A 17,463-nucleotide genomic window follows, 5' to 3' on the forward strand; every position below is an offset into this window, starting at 1 on the left:
CTGGGTTTGGGTTTTTTAACCCTTGCCAGAGCGCGGGAGGAGGGATTTTGGGGCCGTTTTGCTGCTTTTAATCAAATTGGGGTGAAAATTTAGACTGGCGGAGCTGGGGGGTGAGGGGGCGGGGCTTGGGGTGAGGGGGGCGGGGCCTGGGGTGAGGGGGGCGGGGTCAGGAGCGGGGGGGCGGGGCCCAGGCGCCATGCGCGCGCAGGGCGGGGCGGGGCGTGTTGGCGCTGGCGGGAAGGGGCGGCGGGGCGGGAGCGGGGCCGGGATGGCGGTGCCGTTCGTAGAGGACTGGGACCTGGTGCAGACGCTGGGCGAAGGCGCCTACGGGGAGTGAGTGTCGGAGGGGCCCGGGGAGGGAGGTCGGGGTTGGTGCCAGCCGGGGCCCGCCCCTCGCACGCCCACTTGCCCCCTCCGCTGCCTGCCCGCCCCTTGCCCGCTCTTGGCACCCGCTGCCTGCCCAGCGTGACCCCCTGGCCTGTGCTTGTGCACCCTCTCTATGCCCACAGCGTGCCCCTTCTGTGCCCGCTGCTTGCCCCTTGTGCGCCCCTTGTGTGCCCACTGCATGGCCACTGCATGGCCACTGCTTGCCCACTGCTTGCCCCTTGCGTGCCCACTGCATGCACACTGCATGCTGCTTGTGTGCCCACTGCACGGCCACTGCTTGCCCCTTATGTGCCCACGGCATGGCCACTGCTTGCCCCTTCTGTGCCCGCTGCTTGCCCCCTTCTGTGCCTGCTGCTTGATCCTTATGTGCCCACTGCTTGCCCATTGCGTGCCCCTTGTGTGCCCACTGCTTGACCCTTGTGTGCACACTGCACGGCCACTGCTTGCCCCTTCTGTGCCCACTGCTTGCTCACTGCATGCCCCTTGTGTGCCCACTGCATGGCCACTGCTTGCCCATCGCATGCCCCTTGTGTGCCCACTGCTTGCCCCTTATGTGCCCACTGCTTGCCCCTTATGTGCCCACTGCTTGCGCCTTGTGTGCCCACTGCTTGCCCACTGCTTGCCCCTTGTGTGCCCACTGCTTGCCCACTGCATGCCCCTTGTGTGCCCACTGCATGGCCACTGCTTGCCCATCGCATGCCCCTTGTGTGCCCACTGCTTGCCCCTTGTGTGCCCACTGCACGGCCACTGCTTGCCCCTTCTGTGCCCACCGCATGCCCCTTGTGTGCCCACCGCATGCCCCTTGTGTGCCCACTGCACGGCCACTGCTTGCCCCTTCTGTGCCCACTGCTTGCCCACTGCATGCCCCTTGTGTGCCCACTGCATGGCCACTGCTTGCCCATCGCATGCCCCTTGTGTGCCCACTGCTTGCCCCTTATGTGCCCACCGCATGCCCCTTGTGTGCCCACTGCATGGCCACTGCTTGCCCCTTCTGTGCCCACTGCTTGCCCACTGCATGCCCCTTGTGTGCCCACTGCATGGCCACTTCTTGCCCATCGCATGCCCCTTGTGTGCCCACTGCTTGCCCCTTATGTGCCCACTGCTTGCGCCTTGTGTGCCCACTGCTTGCCCACTGCTTACCCCTTGTGTGCCCACTGCTTGCCCACTGCATGCCCCTTGTGTGCCCACTGCATGGCCACTGCTTGCCCATCGCATGCCCCTTGTGTGCCCACTGCTTGCCCCTTATGTGCCCACTGCATGCCCCTTGTGTGCCCACTGCACGGCCACTGCTTGCCCCTTGTGTGCCCACTGCTTGCCCACTGCATGCCCCTTGTGTGCCCACTGCTTGCCCCTTATGTGCCCACTGCTTGCCCCTTATGTGCCCACTGCTTGCGCCTTGTGTGCCCACTGCTTGCCCACTGCTTGCCCCTTGTGTGCCCACTGCTTGCCCACTGCATGCCCCTTGTGTGCCCACTGCATGGCCACTGCTTGCCCATCGCATGCCCCTTGTGTGCCCACTGCTTGCCCCTTATGTGCCCACTGCTTGACCCTTGTGTGCCCACCGCATGCCCCTTGTGTGCCCACTGCATGGCCACTGCTTGCCCCTTCTGTGCCCACTGCTTGCCCACTGCATGCCCCTTGTGTGCCCACTGCATGGCCACTGCTTGCCCATCGCATGCCCCTTGTGTGCCCACTGCTTGCCCCTTATGTGCCCACTGCTTGCGCCTTGTGTGCCCACTGCTTGCCCACTGCTTGCCCCTTGTGTGCCCACTGCTTGCCCACTGCATGCCCCTTGTGTGCCCACTGCATGGCCACTGCTTGCCCATCGCATGCCCCTTGTGTGCCCACTGCTTGCCCCTTATGTGCCCACTGCTTGCGCCTTGTGTGCCCACTGCTTGCCCACTGCTTGCCCATCGCATGCCCCTTGTGTGCCCACTGCTTGCCCCTTATGTGCCCACTGCATGCCCCTTGTGTGCCCACTGCACGGCCACTGCTTGCCCCTTCTGTGCCCACTGCTTGCCCACTGCATGCCCCTTGTGTGCCCACTGCATGGCCACTGCTTGCCCATCGCATGCCCCTTGTGTGCCCACTGCTTGCCCCTTGTGTGCCCACTGCTTGCCCCTTATGTGCCCACTGCTTGCGCCTTGTGTGCCCACTGCTTGCCCACTGCTTGCCCCTTGTGTGCCCACTGCTTGCCCATTGCATGCCCCTTGTGTGCCCACAGCATGGCCACTGCTTGCCCATTGCATGCCCCTTGTGTGCCCACTGCATGGCCACTGCTTGCCCATCACATGACCCTTGTGTGCCCACTGCTTGCTCGCTGCTTGCTGCTTATACGCCCACTTCTTGCCCACCGCATGCCCCTTGTGTGCCCACTGCACGGCCACTGCTTGCCCCTTGTGTGCCCACTGCTTGCCCACCACATGTCCCTTGTGTGCCCACTGCTTGCCTACCACATACCCCTTGTGTGCCCACTGCTTGCTCGCTGGTTGCTGCTTATGTGCCCACTGCATGCCCCTCGTGCACCCACCGCACGCCTCCTGCCTGTTCCCTACCCGCTGCCCCTCTCCCCTGGCACCATTTGATGCCCATTTCATACCCCCACCGCCCCCCCCACCCACCCCAGGGTGCAGCTGGCCGTCAACCGCCGCACCGAAGAAGCCGTAGCCGTCAAAATCGTGGACATGAAGCGAGCGGCCGACTGCCCGGAGAACATCAAGAAGGAAATCTGCATCAACAAGATGCTCAACCACGACAACGTCGTCAAATTCTACGGGCACCGGCGAGAAGGCGCCACGCAGTACCTCTTCCTGGAGTACTGCAGCGGCGGCGAGCTCTTCGACCGCATCGGTACGGCGCTTAAAACCACCTTTTATTTCATATAAAATGATGCATTAAATAATTTAATCCCTAAACGGCTGAGAATTGCTCTTCCCCTTCTCATTCCCTTTCTCGTTGCCCTCACGCAGAGCCGGATATTGGGATGCCGGAGCCGGAGGCACAACGGTTCTTCCAGCAGCTCATCGCCGGCGTGGTGAGTGCGGCGGCGACGCCGGTGACGCCGGCGGTGACCCCCCGCGTGCCGCTGACCCTTCTCTCCATCCCCAGGTTTATCTGCACAGCATCGGCATCACCCACCGCGACCTGAAGCCGGAGAACCTGCTGCTGGACGAGCGAGGTTCGGGGCTGGGTGGGGGGAGCAGCGCATCCCTCTCCATCCCCTTGTTTAATTTTAATTAATTTTAAATTTTTAATTGGAATTTTTAATTGGAATTTGGCCCCAGATAACCTGAAAATCTCCGATTTCGGCTTGGCCACCGTCTTTAAACATAACGGCCGGGAGCGGTTGCTCAACAAGATGTGCGGCACCCTGCCCTACGTGGCCCCCGAGCTGCTGCGACGTCCCGAGTTCAGGGCTGAGCCCGTCGATGTCTGGGCTTGCGGCGTGGTGCTGACCGCCATGCTGGCCGGAGGTGGGCCGCCTGCGACCTACAGGGGCACCTATAGGATGCGTAGGGTGCGGGGGGATGTACGAGATGCTCAAGGGATGTAGGTGAAGTGCAGAGGGGGGTGTGTGCAAGGGGTGTTTGGGGGCTGGAGCGATGGGCCGAGGCCACTGTGTGAGGGTCACCAAGGCCAAGTGTGGGGTCCTGCCCTTGGGGCATGACAGCCCCACGCACCGCTATGGGCTGGGGAAGAGGGGCTGGAAAGTGCCTGGTGGGAAAGGGCCTGGGGGTGTTGGTCGATGGTGGCTCAATGTGAGCCAGCAGTGTGCCCAGGTGGCCAAGAGGGCCACCAGCATCCTGGCTTGTATCAGCACTAGTGTGGCCAGCAGGACCAGGGCAGGGATCGTCCCCCTGTACCCAGCACTGGTGAGGCCGCACCTCGAATCCTGGGTGCAGTTTTGGGCCCCTCACTACAAGAAAGACCTTGAGGTGCTGGAGCGAGTCCAGAGAAGGGCAACGGAGCTGGTGAAGGGTCTGGAGCACAAGTGTGATGGGGAGCAGCTGAGGGACCTGGGGGTGTTTAGCCTCGAGAAAAGGAGGCTGAGGGGAGACCTTCTCGCTCTCTACAACTGCTTGAAAGGAGGGTGTAGCGAGGGGGGGTCGGTCTCTTCTCCCAGGTAACAAGCGATAGGACGAGAGGGAACGGCCTCAAGTTGTGCCAGGGGAGGTTTAGATTGGAGATCAGGGACAATTTCTTCCCCGAAAGGGTTGTCAAGCACTGGCACAGGCTGCCCAGGGCAGTGGTGGAGTCCCCATCCCTGTTCTTCCTCAGCCTCAGGGCGATAACGTGGTGGCTTTTCCTTCCTCCCCAGCAGAACTGCCCTGGGACCAGCCCAGCGACAGCTGCCAGGAATACAGCGACTGGAAGGAGAGGAAAACCTACCTCCCGCCGTGGAAGAAGATCGATTCGGCACCCTTAGGTAAGCACCCGGCGGCACCCCGATGCCGCGCCGGCCATCGCCGTGTGTCCCCCCCCACTGCTTCTGTCTCCCCGCGCAGCGTTGCTGCACAAGATCCTGACGGAGAGCCCGACGGCGCGGATCACCATCCCCGACATCAAGAAGGACCGGTGGTACAGCAAACCCCTCAAGAAGGGTAAGGGGCCACCGGGGCACGCGCTCGGCCCCCCAAATTTGGGGGGTTCATTGAGCCTCTTGTCCCTTTGCAGGTGTCAAGCGGGCTCGCGTGTCCCCGGGGGGTGTCACCGACTCCCCCGGCGGCTTCTCCAAGCAAGTCCGCTCCGACATGGACTTCTCGCCGGTGAAGGGCGCGCTGGGGTGAGCCTCCGGTCCCCTCCGCGTCCCTTTGGGCGCTGCGAGTCGCCTTGGTGCTGTTTGTGCTGCCGGTGTTGGGGGAGGCAGGAGCTTTCCTGCACGTTTGCACCCTGCAGGGCTCCACACTTTGCATCTAGAACCGTTTGGGTTGGAAAGGACCTTTAAGGTCATCGAGTCCAACCACTAACCCAGCACTGCCCAGGCCACCACTAACCCATGTCCCTCAGCCCCACATCTACACGGCTTTTAAATCCCCCCAGGGATGGGGACTCCACCACTGCCCTGGGCAGCCTGTGCCAGTGCTTGACAACCCTTTCGGTGAAGAAATTGTCCCTGATCTCCAATCTAAACCTCCCCTGGCACAGCTTGAGGCCGTTCCCTCTCATCCTGTCACTTGTTACCTGGGAGAAGAGACCAACCCCACCTCGCTACACCCTCCTTTCAAGCAGTTGTAGAGAGCGAGAAGGTCTCCCCTCAGCCTCCTTTTCTCCAGGCTAAACCCCCCCAGGTCCCTCAGCCGCTCCCCATCACACTTGTGCTCCAGACCCTTCACCAGCCCCGTTGCCCTTCTCTGGACTCGCTCCAGCACCTCGAGGTCTTGCTTGTAGTGAGGGGCCCAAAACTGCACCCAGGATTCGAGGTGCGGCCTCACCAGTGCTGGGTACAGGGGGACGATCCCTGCCCTAGTCCTGCTGGCCACACTAGTGCTGACACAAGCCAGGATGCTGGTGGCCTTCTTGGCCACCTGGGCACACTGCTGGCTCACATTGAGCCGCCATTGACCAACACCCCCAGGCCCTTTCCCACCAGGCACTTTCCAGCCCCTCTCCCCCATCCCGTAGCGGTGCGTGGGGTTGTGCCCCAAGCGCAGGACAGGCTCACGCTCCCATATCTCCCCCTTCCCCATCTGCACCATCTCCCCTCCAGCACTAACATCCCGTCTCCCCTTGCCTTGCAGCGAGGACAAGGCGACCTACTCCACGTCGCAGCCAGAGCCCGGCACCGGTGGGGCCCTCTGGGAGAGCGGGGCGGCCGCCATCGACAAACTGGTGCAGGGCATCAGCTTCTCCCAGCCCGCCTGCCCCGAGCACATGCTGGTCAACAGCCAGCTCCTTGGCACGCCCGGCTCCTCGCAGGTGCTGGGGGGCGACTCGGTGGGATTTAGCATCTCTGGGTGCAACCTTGTAGGATTTGGGGTGCAATTTTGCATTATTTTGAGTATCAGGATGCAACTCTGCAAGGTTTAGGGTGCGGCTTTGCAGCATTTACGGTATCAGGGTGCAGCCTCGGAGGATTTGGGGTGCAATTTTGCAGTATTTATAATATTAGGGAGCGATTTTGCATCGTTGGGGATGCAGCTTTGTGATATTTATCATCTCAGGGTGAAGCTTTGCAGGATTTGGGGTGCAACTTGGCAGGATTTTGAGTATCAGGATGCACCTTTACAATATTTTGGGTGCTGCTGTGCAGCAAATACAATATCAGGGTGCAACTGCAGGAGCTGCGGTGCAGCTTTGCAGCCAATTTGTAACATCAGGGTCCAACTTTGCATCATTTATTCCTTTTGGGGTGCAGCTTTGGGTTGTATCTATAAGATTAAGAAGCAGTTTTGTAATATTTATAACATTGGGGAGCGACTTTGCAACCCGGGAGATGCAACTCGCCGCGTTTGCCATCAGGGGGTGCAGCTTTGCAATATTTCTCCCCTCCATGGTGGGGGTTTTGCAGAGCTGGGGCTGCAGCTCGGTGGGATTTGTAACCTTTGCAACTGGTTTTATTTTTGGGGGGGTGTGGGCAGAACCCGTGGCAGCGGCTGGTGAAGCGGATGACGCGCTTCTTCACCAAACTGGACGCCGACGGTTCTTACCGCGCCCTGCAAGAGGTCTGTGAGAAGATGGGGTACGGCTGGAAGAAGAGCTGCACGAACCAGGTAGGATGGTGGGGTGGGAACCCGCCGCGCCGTCACGTCTGTGAAGAATTCGGGGCACCCCCCAGCTCTGGGTGTCGGTTGGCAGGTCACCATCTCGACCACGGACAAGAGGAACAACAAACTTATCTTCAAGGTGAACCTGGTGGAGATGGAGAGCAAGATTTTGGTGGATTTTCGCCTCTCCAAGGTGAGTAGGGAGGGGCCCAGGTGGGCGCGTGGTGGGTGCGTGATGGGTGCAAGGTGATGCAGGGTCTTGCAAGACCATGAAAGGTGATGCAGGACCATGCAAGGTGGGTGCAGGACTGTGCAAGGTGGGTGCAAGGTGATGCAGGACCATGCAAGGTGGGTGCAGGACTGTGCAAGTTGGGTGCAAGGTGATGCAGGACCATGCAAGGTGGGTGCAGGACCATGCAAGGTGGGTGCAAGGTGATGCAGGACCATGCAAGGTGATGCAGGACCACGCAAGGTGGGTGCAGGACTGTGCAAGTTGGGTGCAAGGTGATGCAGGACCATGCAAGGTGGGTGCAGGACCATGCAAGGTGGGTGCAAGGTGATGTAGGACCATGCAAGGTGGGTGCAGGACCATGCAAGATGGGTGCAATGTGATGCAGGACCATGCAAGGTGGGTGCAAGGTGATGCAGGACCATGCAAGGTGGGTGCAAGGTGGTGCAGGACCATGCAAGGTGGGTGCAAGGTGGGTGCAGGACCATGCAAGATGGGTGCAAGGTGATGCAGGGCCATGCAAGGTGGGTGCAGGACCATGCAAGGTGGGTGCAAGGTGATGCAGGACCATGCAAGATGGGTGCAAGGTGATGCAGGACCATGCAAGGTGGGTGCAGGACCATGCAAAGTGGATGCAAGGTGATGCAGGACCATGCAAGGTGGGTGCAGGACCATGCAAGATGGGTGCAAGGTGATGCAGGGCCATGCAAGGTGGGTGCAGGACCACACAAGGTGGGTGCAAGGTGATGCAGGACTGTGCAAGGTGGGTGCAAGGTGATGCAGGACCATGCAAGGTGGGTGCAAGGTGGGTGCAGGACCATGCAAGATGGGTGCAAGGTGGGTGCAGGACCATGCAAGGTGGGTGCAAGGTGATGCAGGGCCATGCAAGGTGGGTGCAAGGTGGTGCAGGACCATGCAAGATGGGTGCAAGGTGATGCAGGGCCATGCAAGGTGGGTGCAGGACCATGCAAGGTGGGTGCAAGGTGATGCAGACCATGCAAGGTGGGTGCAGGACCATGCAAGATGGGTGCAAGGTGATGCAGGACCATGCAAGGTGGGTGCAGGACCATGCAAAGTGGATGCAAGGTGATGCAGGACCATGCAAGGTGGGTGCAGGACCATGCAAAGTGGATGCAAGGTGATGTAGGACCATGCAAGGTGGGTGCAGGACCACGCAAGGTGGGTGCAAGGTGATGCAGGACCATGCAAGGTGGGTGCAGGACCACACAAGGTGGGTGCAAGGTGATGCAGGACCATGCAAGGTGGGTGCAGGACCACGCAAGGTGGGTGCAAGGTGATGCAGGACCATGCAAGGTGGGTGCAGGACCACACAAGGTGGGTGCAAGGTGATGCAGGACCATGCAAGGTAGGTGCAGGACCACACAAGATGGGTGCAATGTGATGCAGGACCATGCAAGGTGGGTGCAAGGTGATGCAGGACCATGCAAGGTGGGTGCAAGGTGGTGCAGGACCATGCAAGATGGGTGCAAGGTGATGCAGGGCCATGCAAGGTGGGTGCAGGACCATGCAAGGTGGGTGCAAGGTGATGCAGGACCATGCAAGGTGGGTGCAGGACCACACAAGGTGGGTGCAATGTGATGCAGGACCATGCAAGGTGGGTGCAAGGTGATGCAGGACCATGCAAGGTGGGTGCAGGACCACACAAGGTGGGTGCAATGTGATGCAGGACCATGCAAGGTGGGTGCAAGGTGATGCAGGACAATGCAAGGTGGGTGCAAGGTGATGTAGGGCCATGCAAGGTGGGTGCAGGACCATGCAAGGTGGGTGCAAGGTGGTGCAGGACCATGCAAGATGGGTGCAAGGTGATGCAGGGCCATGCAAGGTGGGTGCAGGACCATGCAAGATGGGTGCAAGGTGATGCAGGACCATGCAAGGTGGGTGCAAGGTGGTGCAGGACCATGCAAGATGGGTGCAAGGTGATGCAGGGCCATGCAAGGTGGGTGCAGGACCATGCAAGGTGGGTGCAAGGTGATGCAGACCATGCAAGGTGGGTGCAGGACCATGCAAGATGGGTGCAAGGTGATGCAGGACCATGCAAGGTGGGTGCAGGACCATGCAAAGTGGATGCAAGGTGATGCAGGACCATGCAAGGTGGGTGCAGGACCATGCAAAGTGGATGCAAGGTGATGTAGGACCATGCAAGGTGGGTGCAGGACCACACAAGATGGGTGCAATGTGATGCAGGACCATGCAAGGTGGGTGCAAGGTGATGCAGGACTGTGCAAGGTGGGTGCAAGGTGGTGCAGGACCATGCAAGGTGGGTGCAAGGTGGGTGCAGGACCATGCAAGGTGGGTGCGAGGTGATGCAGGACCATGCAAGGTGGGTGCAAGGTGGTGCAGGACCATGCAAGATGGGTGCAAGGTGATGCAGGGCCATGCAAGGTGGGTGCATGACCATGCAAGGTGGGTGCAAGGTGATGCAGACCATGCAAGGTGGGTGCAGGACCATGCAAGATGGGTGCAAGGTGATGCAGGACCATGCAAGGTGGGTGCAGGACCATGCAAGATGGGTGCAAGGTGGGTGCAGGACCATGCAAGATGGGTGCAAGGTGATGCAGGACCATGCAAGGTGGGTGCAAGGTGGTGCAGGACCATGCAAGATGGGTGCAAGGTGATGCAGGGCCATGCAAGGTGGGTGCATGACCATGCAAGGTGGGTGCAAGGTGATGCAGACCATGCAAGGTGGGTGCAGGACCATGCAAGATGGGTGCAAGGTGATGCAGGACCATGCAAGGTGGGTGCAGGACCATGCAAAGTGGATGCAAGGTGATGCAGGGCCATGCAAGGTGGGTGCAGGATCATGCAAAGTGGATGCAAGGTGATGTAGGACCATGCAAGGTGGGTGCAGGACCACGCAAGGTGGGTGCAAGGTGATGCAGGACCATGCAAGGTGGGTGCAGGACCACACAAGGTGGGTGCAAGGTGATGCAGGACCATGCAAGGTAGGTGCAGGACCACACAAGATGGGTGCAATGTGATGCAGGACCATGCAAGGTGGGTGCAAGGTGGTGCAGGACCATGCAAGATGGGTGCAAGGTGATGCAGGGCCATGCAAGGTGGGTGCAGGACCATGCAAGGTGGGTGCAAGGTGATGCAGGACCATGCAAGGTGGGTGCAGGACCACACAAGGTGGGTGCAATGTGATGCAGGACCATGCAAGGTGGGTGCAAGGTGATGCAGGACCATGCAAGGTGGGTGCAGGACCACACAAGGTGGGTGCAATGTGATGCAGGACCATGCAAGGTGGGTGCAAGGTGATGCAGGACCATGCAAGGTGGGTGCAAGGTGATGCAGGGCCATGCAAGGTGGGTGCAAGGTGGTGCAGGACCATGCAAGATGGGTGCAAGGTGATGCAGGGCCATGCAAGGTGGGTGCAGGACCATGCAAGGTGGGTGCAAGGTGATGCAGGACCATGCAAGGTGGGTGCAAGGTGGTGCAGGACCATGCAAGATGGGTGCAAGGTGATGCAGGGCCATGCAAGGTGGGTGCAGGACCATGCAAGGTGGGTGCAAGGTGATGCAGACCATGCAAGGTGGGTGCAGGACCATGCAAGATGGGTGCAAGGTGATGCAGGACCATGCAAGGTGGGTGCAGGACCATGCAAAGTGGATGCAAGGTGATGCAGGACCATGCAAGGTGGGTGCAGGACCATGCAAAGTGGATGCAAGGTGATGTAGGACCATGCAAGGTGGGTGCAGGACCACACAAGATGGGTGCAATGTGATGCAGGACCATGCAAGGTGGGTGCAAGGTGATGCAGGACTGTGCAAGGTGGGTGCAAGGTGGTGCAGGACCATGCAAGGTGGGTGCGAGGTGATGCAGGGCCATGCAAGGTGGGTGCAAGGTGGTGCAGGACCATGCAAAGTGGATGCAAGGTGATGTAGGACCATGCAAGGTGGGTGCAGGACCATGCAAAGTGGATGCAAGGTGATGTAGGACCATGAAAGGTGGGTGCAGGACCACACAAGGTGGTGCAAGGTGATGCAGGACTGTGCAAGGTGGGTGCAGGACCATGCAAGATGGGTGCAAGGTGGGTGCAGGACCATGCAAGATGGGTGCAAGGTGATGCAGGGCCATGCAAGGTGGGTGCAAGGTGGTGCAGGACCATGCAAGATGGGTGCAAGGTGATGCAGGGCCATGCAAGGTGGGTGCATGACCATGCAAGGTGGGTGCAAGGTGATGCAGACCATGCAAGGTGGGTGCAGGACCATGCAAGATGGGTGCAAGGTGATGCAGGACCATGCAAGGTGGGTGCAGGACCATGCAAAGTGGATGCAAGGTGATGCAGGGCCATGCAAGGTGGGTGCAGGATCATGCAAAGTGGATGCAAGGTGATGTAGGACCATGCAAGGTGGGTGCAGGACCACGCAAGGTGGGTGCAAGGTGATGCAGGACCATGCAAGGTGGGTGCAGGACCACACAAGGTGGGTGCAAGGTGATGCAGGACCATGCAAGGTAGGTGCAGGACCACACAAGATGGGTGCAATGTGATGCAGGACCATGCAAGGTGGGTGCAAGGTGGTGCAGGACCATGCAAGATGGGTGCAAGGTGATGCAGGGCCATGCAAGGTGGGTGCAGGACCATGCAAGGTGGGTGCAAGGTGATGCAGGACCATGCAAGGTGGGTGCAGGACCACACAAGGTGGGTGCAATGTGATGCAGGACCATGCAAGGTGGGTGCAAGGTGATGCAGGACCATGCAAGGTGGGTGCAAGGTGATGCAGGGCCATGCAAGGTGGGTGCAGGACCATGCAAAGTAGATGCAAGGTGATGCAGGACCACGCAAGGTGGGTGCAAGGTGATGCAGGACCATGCAAGGTGGGTGCAAGGTGGGTGCAGGACCGTGCAAGATGGGTGCAAGGTGATGCAGGGTGCTGCAAGCCCAGCAGGCAGAAGGCACCGAGCCCCCCCGCGATCCCCCCCACCTCTCCCCGCGCAGGGCGACGGCCTGGAGTTCAAGAGACATTTCCTGAAACTCAAGGGCAAGCTCAGCGACATCATCAGCACCCACAAAGTCTGGCAGCCCGCCACCTGAGCCCCCTGCACCCCGCTGGCCTCCTCCTCTTCCTCCTCCTCCTCTTCCTCTTCCTCCCGCTGCAGCACCCCAACGCCGTGGAGGCGACCGACCGGGCGCTTCAGCTGTTAAAGGTTCAATAAAGCCCTGGGGTGGGGGGATGAAGCGATGCAAGGAGGGGGGTTGCGATGGGTCCCATCGTGCCGTGGCCAACGGAGGGTGCTGGGTTGGCCTGATGGGTGCACCCGGGGTGCCGTGGGGGGATCCCGATGCAAACTGGGGGGCTCTGGAGTGCTCCACAACCCAGCAATTAATAAAGGTATCAAATAAAAAAATAGCAATTAGGGATGAGTTGCCTGGAGGTGCGGGGGGTGCTGTGTTTATTCCGTATTTTAGGGGGCATTTTGGGTGCAGTGCAGCGTTTTTTTAAATTTTGGGGGGCGGGTCTCAATGTGTGCAGGGCTCGTTCACTCTGAAACCTACTGATGGCACAGCGTTACTCAGCCAGCTCTGGGATCTCCACCGAGCCCTGCAGCCCTAAACCAGCCCCTTACACGCCTCCTCCAAGATTTTGGGGGGCTGACCCCCCCCCACACCCTATGACTCCCCCCTCCTGCCTCGTCTCAGGGCAGTGGCTGCCCTCATTTTCCAACCTCTCTAATTGCTTTTTCAGAAGGACTAACGAGCCGAGAGCTGCCAGGACTTGTTAGCGCTGGAGCGAGAGAGGAGAGCCGGGGATTAACCCCGAGGGGAGGACCCACACCCTTCCTCACCCCCCCCAAAAAAAAACCCCACCCTGAGACACCAAACACCGCGATTTCTCCGCAAAACCCGCGTCGGCGTTGAGTTATTGGGGTAGAAAACCCTCTTTTAACTTGTTTTCCCCTTTTTTAATCCCTTTCCCCACCTTGTTTCCCCCCCCCCCACCCCGAAGCAATTAGCGGCGATTTTTTAATTGCATCTTGATATCGCAGCCGGGGAGCGAGACCCCGGTAGCGGGTGAAGGGGGGGGAAGCAGGAAGACGCCGCCTCCGACCTTGTTTGCTTTTCAAGCAGGAGTAAGGGCTTTTAATTGTCCTGGAGATCACAGATTGTGACTGGGGGGGGGTAATTAGGGTGAATAAAGGGGTTTCTGGGTCATTCCCCACAGGAATTTATATTTCTAAGGGGGAAAAAAAAAAAATATTAATACTTGGGGAATTCAGATTTTTTTTGCAGGGGGTTGAGGCCGGACACAACTCGGTGCACGAGTGGGTCTGAGCGTTGCAAGCTGCCAGGGGAAAAGCTTCCCCCTTAGGAACAAATTAATTTTTCACCTATTTTATGCTGTAAATAGGTTATTTTTGGGGGGGGTCATGGGGCACGGTTGCCCCCCCGGGCTGCTGCGCACCGCCGGGCTCGATTATCCCACGGGAATTATTTTCAACCCCAATTTTGGGGGGTTTTTTTGGGGGTTTTTTTCCGCTTTTGGGGTTTGAGAAGGGAAATTTTGGGGGGATAAAAGGTTTATTTGAAAATTGAAGGGGGTAAAAAGGGGGTTGCGGAGAGGCAGGGCCCTGAAAGCGCCCATTGTGCGGCCCCGCTGGGGACAAGGCGCTCTCAGAGAGGTACCGGAGCGTGGAAAATGCCTTAAACCAACATTAGTGTCGGGGTGGGGAGGGGGGAGCAGGTTCTGTGTCCCCCCGCCCCGCTCCTCATCCCACATTCATGGGTCTTTTGGCATCCCTCGACCTCCTCGGAGCATCCCAGGGCGCGGGATTTGGGGGATGAGGAGTTAGGGGTGAGGCGACGGGGGATTTAGGGGGTAGAGGGAGGGTGCGGGATGGACGGTGCAGCGGTGGGGTGGAGGATTTAGGATGTAGGGTTTAGGATGCAGATGGGGGACGTAGAATTTAGGATGTAGATGCGGGATAGAGGATTTAGGATGGAGGATTTAGGGTGTAGATGCAGGATATGGGATGCAGGATTCAGGATGTAGATGGGGGACGTAGATTTTAGGATGTAGATGCGGGATGGAGGATTTAGGATGGAGGATTTAGGGTGTAGATGCAGGATATGGGATGCAGGATTCAGGATGTAGATGGGGAACACAGGGTTTAGGATGTAGGCACAGGAAGGAGGATTCAGGGTGCAGATGTGGGATGTAGGATTTAGAATGTGGATGTGGGATGCAGGATAGGATTTAGGGTGCAGATGTGGGACAGGATTTAGGATGGAGGATTTAGGCTGTAGATGCAGGATGCAGGATTTAGGATGCAGATGTGGGACAGGATTTAGGATGCAGTTGTGGGATGTAGGATTTACAATGTGGGTGCAGGATTCGGGATGTAGATGGCGGACAGAATTTAGGATGTAGGATGCAGGACAGAGGATTTAGGATGCGGATGTGGGACGTAGGACTTATGATGTAGGTGCAGGATGCAGGATTCAGGATGTAGATGGGGATGGAGGATTTAGGATATATGTGCAGGATGGAGGATTTAGGGTGCAGATGGGGGACAGAGGATTTAGGGCGTAGATGCGGGATGCGGGGTAGGATTTAGGATGGAGGATTTAGGATATAGGTACAGGATGGAGGATTCAGGGTGCAGATGTGGGATGTAGGATTTAGGATGTAGGTGCAGGCTGCGGAATGCAGGATTTAGGATGCAGGTATGGGCCATAGGCTTTAGGATGTAGATGCAGGATGCAGGGTTTAGGGTGCAGATGTGGGAGAGGATTTAGGATGCAGATGCAGGGTCCCAGATACCGGACAGAGGACACAGATGCAGGATTTTGGGTGCAGATGCAGCTGTGGGGTGCAGGACATGGCATGAGATGAAAGAAGAGCTGCAGGATTTAGGATGCAGGTGCAGGCCACGGGATTTGGGATGCAGGTGCAGGACATGGGATGCAGAAGTGGGATTCAGAATGCAGAAGCAGGATTTAGGGTGGGATATAGGATGCAGGGAGGGTAAATGCAGGAGACGGGATGCATTTAGGGATTTAGGGTGCGTGCGACAAGCCGGGAAATGCAAATTTCCGAGGAGAAAGTCAAGCTTTTGAATCCCGTACAGGGATTTTGCCGCTCGTCCCCCCCATCTGGGAGGCAGAGCCTGGCCGCGTGGCCACATCTGCCCACCAGATGTGCCAGGATGGCAATTCGGGGAGGGGAACGGAGCCCCGCGCAGATGGGGAAGCCTCGTGCTTCATCCCTGCGCTGGTTTGGGGACACCACTCTCCGGAGGGACACCAGGAGGACTTGGATGGGGCCAATCCGGCCTCAGAAATTATTTTAATTGCAATTAAGCTTTTGTCCCGTGGTTGAGGGGGATGATGGGGATGAGGCACAGCATCTATAGGGTCCACAGCCCAGTATGGCCCAGCAAGGACGCTGGGCTGAGCTTGTAGAGGGTTCCTGGGTGAGGTGGGGGTGCCCGGTGGGACCGTCAGGGTTTGTTAGTGCCCTCGGGGTCCTGGCAGCGGGATGAGGGTACGGAGGTGGGATGGAGATGCGGGGTGCAGGATGTGGGAGGGTGCAAGATGTGGGTGCAGCTGGAGGATGTGGGATGAAGGGTGGAGTTGCAGGACGTGGGGTGCAGGTGCAGGGCTCAGGGTGCAGATGCAGGATTTGGGATGCGGATGTGGGACGCAAGACTTGGGATGCAGGGTGCAGGATGCAAAAGCAGGGTGTAGGATGCAGATGCGGGATGCAGCTGTGGGATGCAGGATGCAGCTGTGGGATGCGGATGCAGTTGTAGGATGCAGTTGTGGGATGCAGATGCAGTTGTAGGATGCAGCTGTGGGATGCAGGATGCAGCTGTGGGATGCGGGATACAGCTGTGGGATGTGGGATGCAGGATGCAGCTGTGGGATGTGGATGCAGCTGTGGGATGCGGATGCAGCTGTGGGATGCAGCTGTGGGATGCGGATGCAGTTGTGGGATGCAGCTGTGGGATGCAGGATGCAGCTGTGGGATGTGGGATGCAGGATGCAGCTGTGGGATGCAGGATGCAGTTGTAGGATGCAGCTGTGGGATGCAGGATGCAGCTGTAGGATGCAGGATGCAGCTGTGGGATGTGGGATGCAGGATGCAGTTGTAGGATGCAGCTGTGGGATGCGGATGCAGTTGTAGGATGCAGCTGTGGGATGTAGGATGCAGCTGTGGGATGTGGGATGCGGATGCAGTTGTAGGATGCAGCTGTGGGATGCGGATGCAGATGTAGGATGCAGCTGTGGGATGCAGGATGCAGTTGTAGGATGTAGGATGCAGCTGTGGGATGCGGATGCAGTTGTAGGATGTAGGATGCAGCTGTGGGATGCGGATGCAGTTGTAGGATGCAGCTGTGGGATGCAGATGCAGCTCCAGGATGGCGATGCACCAGTTTAGGCAGGGGAAAAACGGCCGAAACATTTCCCCACCTGTTTTTTTAGGGGCAAAATAGGAAATTTCCTGCCCAGATCAGCTTTTTGGGGGATTGCCAATCCAATGGGTTTGCTTCTTGCGGAAGCATTTCTGGTTTTGCACATCGTCGAGTGCCCGGAGGACGGTGCAAGGTGGGTTTTTGCAGCAGGTTTGGCCCCTGGCTCCTCCTGCCAGCAGCAGGGGAGGGGTTTTGCAGGGGAAAACCTGGAATTTGCAGGTTAAAAGTGGAATTTGCAGGTTAAAAGTGGAATTTGCAGGTTAAAACCTACAACTTTCCCCCAAAATTAAGGGATCAGCACCGCGGTTACAGCCCGGTGGTGATGCTGGGGTCGTGGGTGAGAGGCCCCATCGGTTCCTCTCGCCTTGCAGGCAGGAGAGGGAGAAAAATTGCTTTAAAAAGGTAAAAAAAAAACCCACTGACCAAAAAAAAGCTCCAACCTAGGGAGGCTGAGGTCATTTTTTTGGCGAGGAAGCCGACTCCTTCAAAATGCCTCCGGGTCGGGTTTAATATCAGCAGAAACATTCTTGGGCAGGGTGGGGAGAAAGCGCTGCTTTCCAGTGAGAGCAGACCCCCAAAAACCCCAATATGCCCCAAAGAAAACCCCAAAACCCTAAAAAAAAACCCCTCTGCTGCTTTGCAACCCCCAGGCGTGGAGCAAGCTGAGCATTGGGGAGGAGAGAAGAGTGAAACCAGCTCACGAAG

General features: G+C 58.5%; 1 protein-coding gene across 2 annotated transcripts; it reads left to right on the forward strand.

Moving 5' to 3' along the window:
* The first annotated feature begins 249 nt into the window (after positions 1-249).
* On the forward strand, positions 250-13,079 carry CHEK1 (checkpoint kinase 1). Of its 2 annotated transcripts, XR_011049752.1 has the most exons (13): positions 250-333; positions 3,014-3,237; positions 3,357-3,421; positions 3,496-3,565; positions 3,672-3,860; positions 4,709-4,813; positions 4,893-4,988; positions 5,062-5,170; positions 6,126-6,303; positions 6,966-7,097; positions 7,183-7,284; positions 12,281-12,489; positions 13,029-13,079. XR_011049752.1 is itself a non-coding variant. In XM_068418352.1 (12 exons), exons 1-12 carry the CDS (start codon positions 269-271, stop codon positions 12,374-12,376), a joined length of 1,431 nt encoding a protein of 476 aa, XP_068274453.1. In that variant the 5' UTR covers positions 250-268; the 3' UTR covers positions 12,377-12,667. The 2 variants fall into 2 exon arrangements, 1 of the variants encoding a protein (XP_068274453.1); XM_068418352.1 differs by lacking the exon at positions 13,029-13,079 and having other exon boundaries at positions 12,281-12,667.
* Positions 13,080-17,463: the final 4,384 nt, after the last annotated feature.

Source organism: Nyctibius grandis, chromosome 25, assembly GCF_013368605.1.
Source record: "Nyctibius grandis isolate bNycGra1 chromosome 25, bNycGra1.pri, whole genome shotgun sequence".
Lineage (NCBI taxonomy): Eukaryota > Metazoa > Chordata > Aves > Nyctibiiformes > Nyctibiidae > Nyctibius > Nyctibius grandis.

What these genes read in the sequence shown, in the direction of transcription:
- CHEK1 (XM_068418352.1), top strand. Translation starts at nt 269, where the DNA reads ATGGCGGTGCCGTTCGTAGAGGACTGGGACCTGGTGCAGACGCTGGGC. An exon ending in AGCAGCTCATCGCCGGCGTG is followed by an intron (nt 3,422 to 3,495) that starts GTGAGTGCGGCG and finishes CTCCATCCCCAG; the next exon opens with GTTTATCTGCACAGCATCGG. An exon ending in AGAAGAGCTGCACGAACCAG is followed by an intron (nt 7,098 to 7,182) that starts GTAGGATGGTGG and finishes GTCGGTTGGCAG; the next exon opens with GTCACCATCTCGACCACGGA.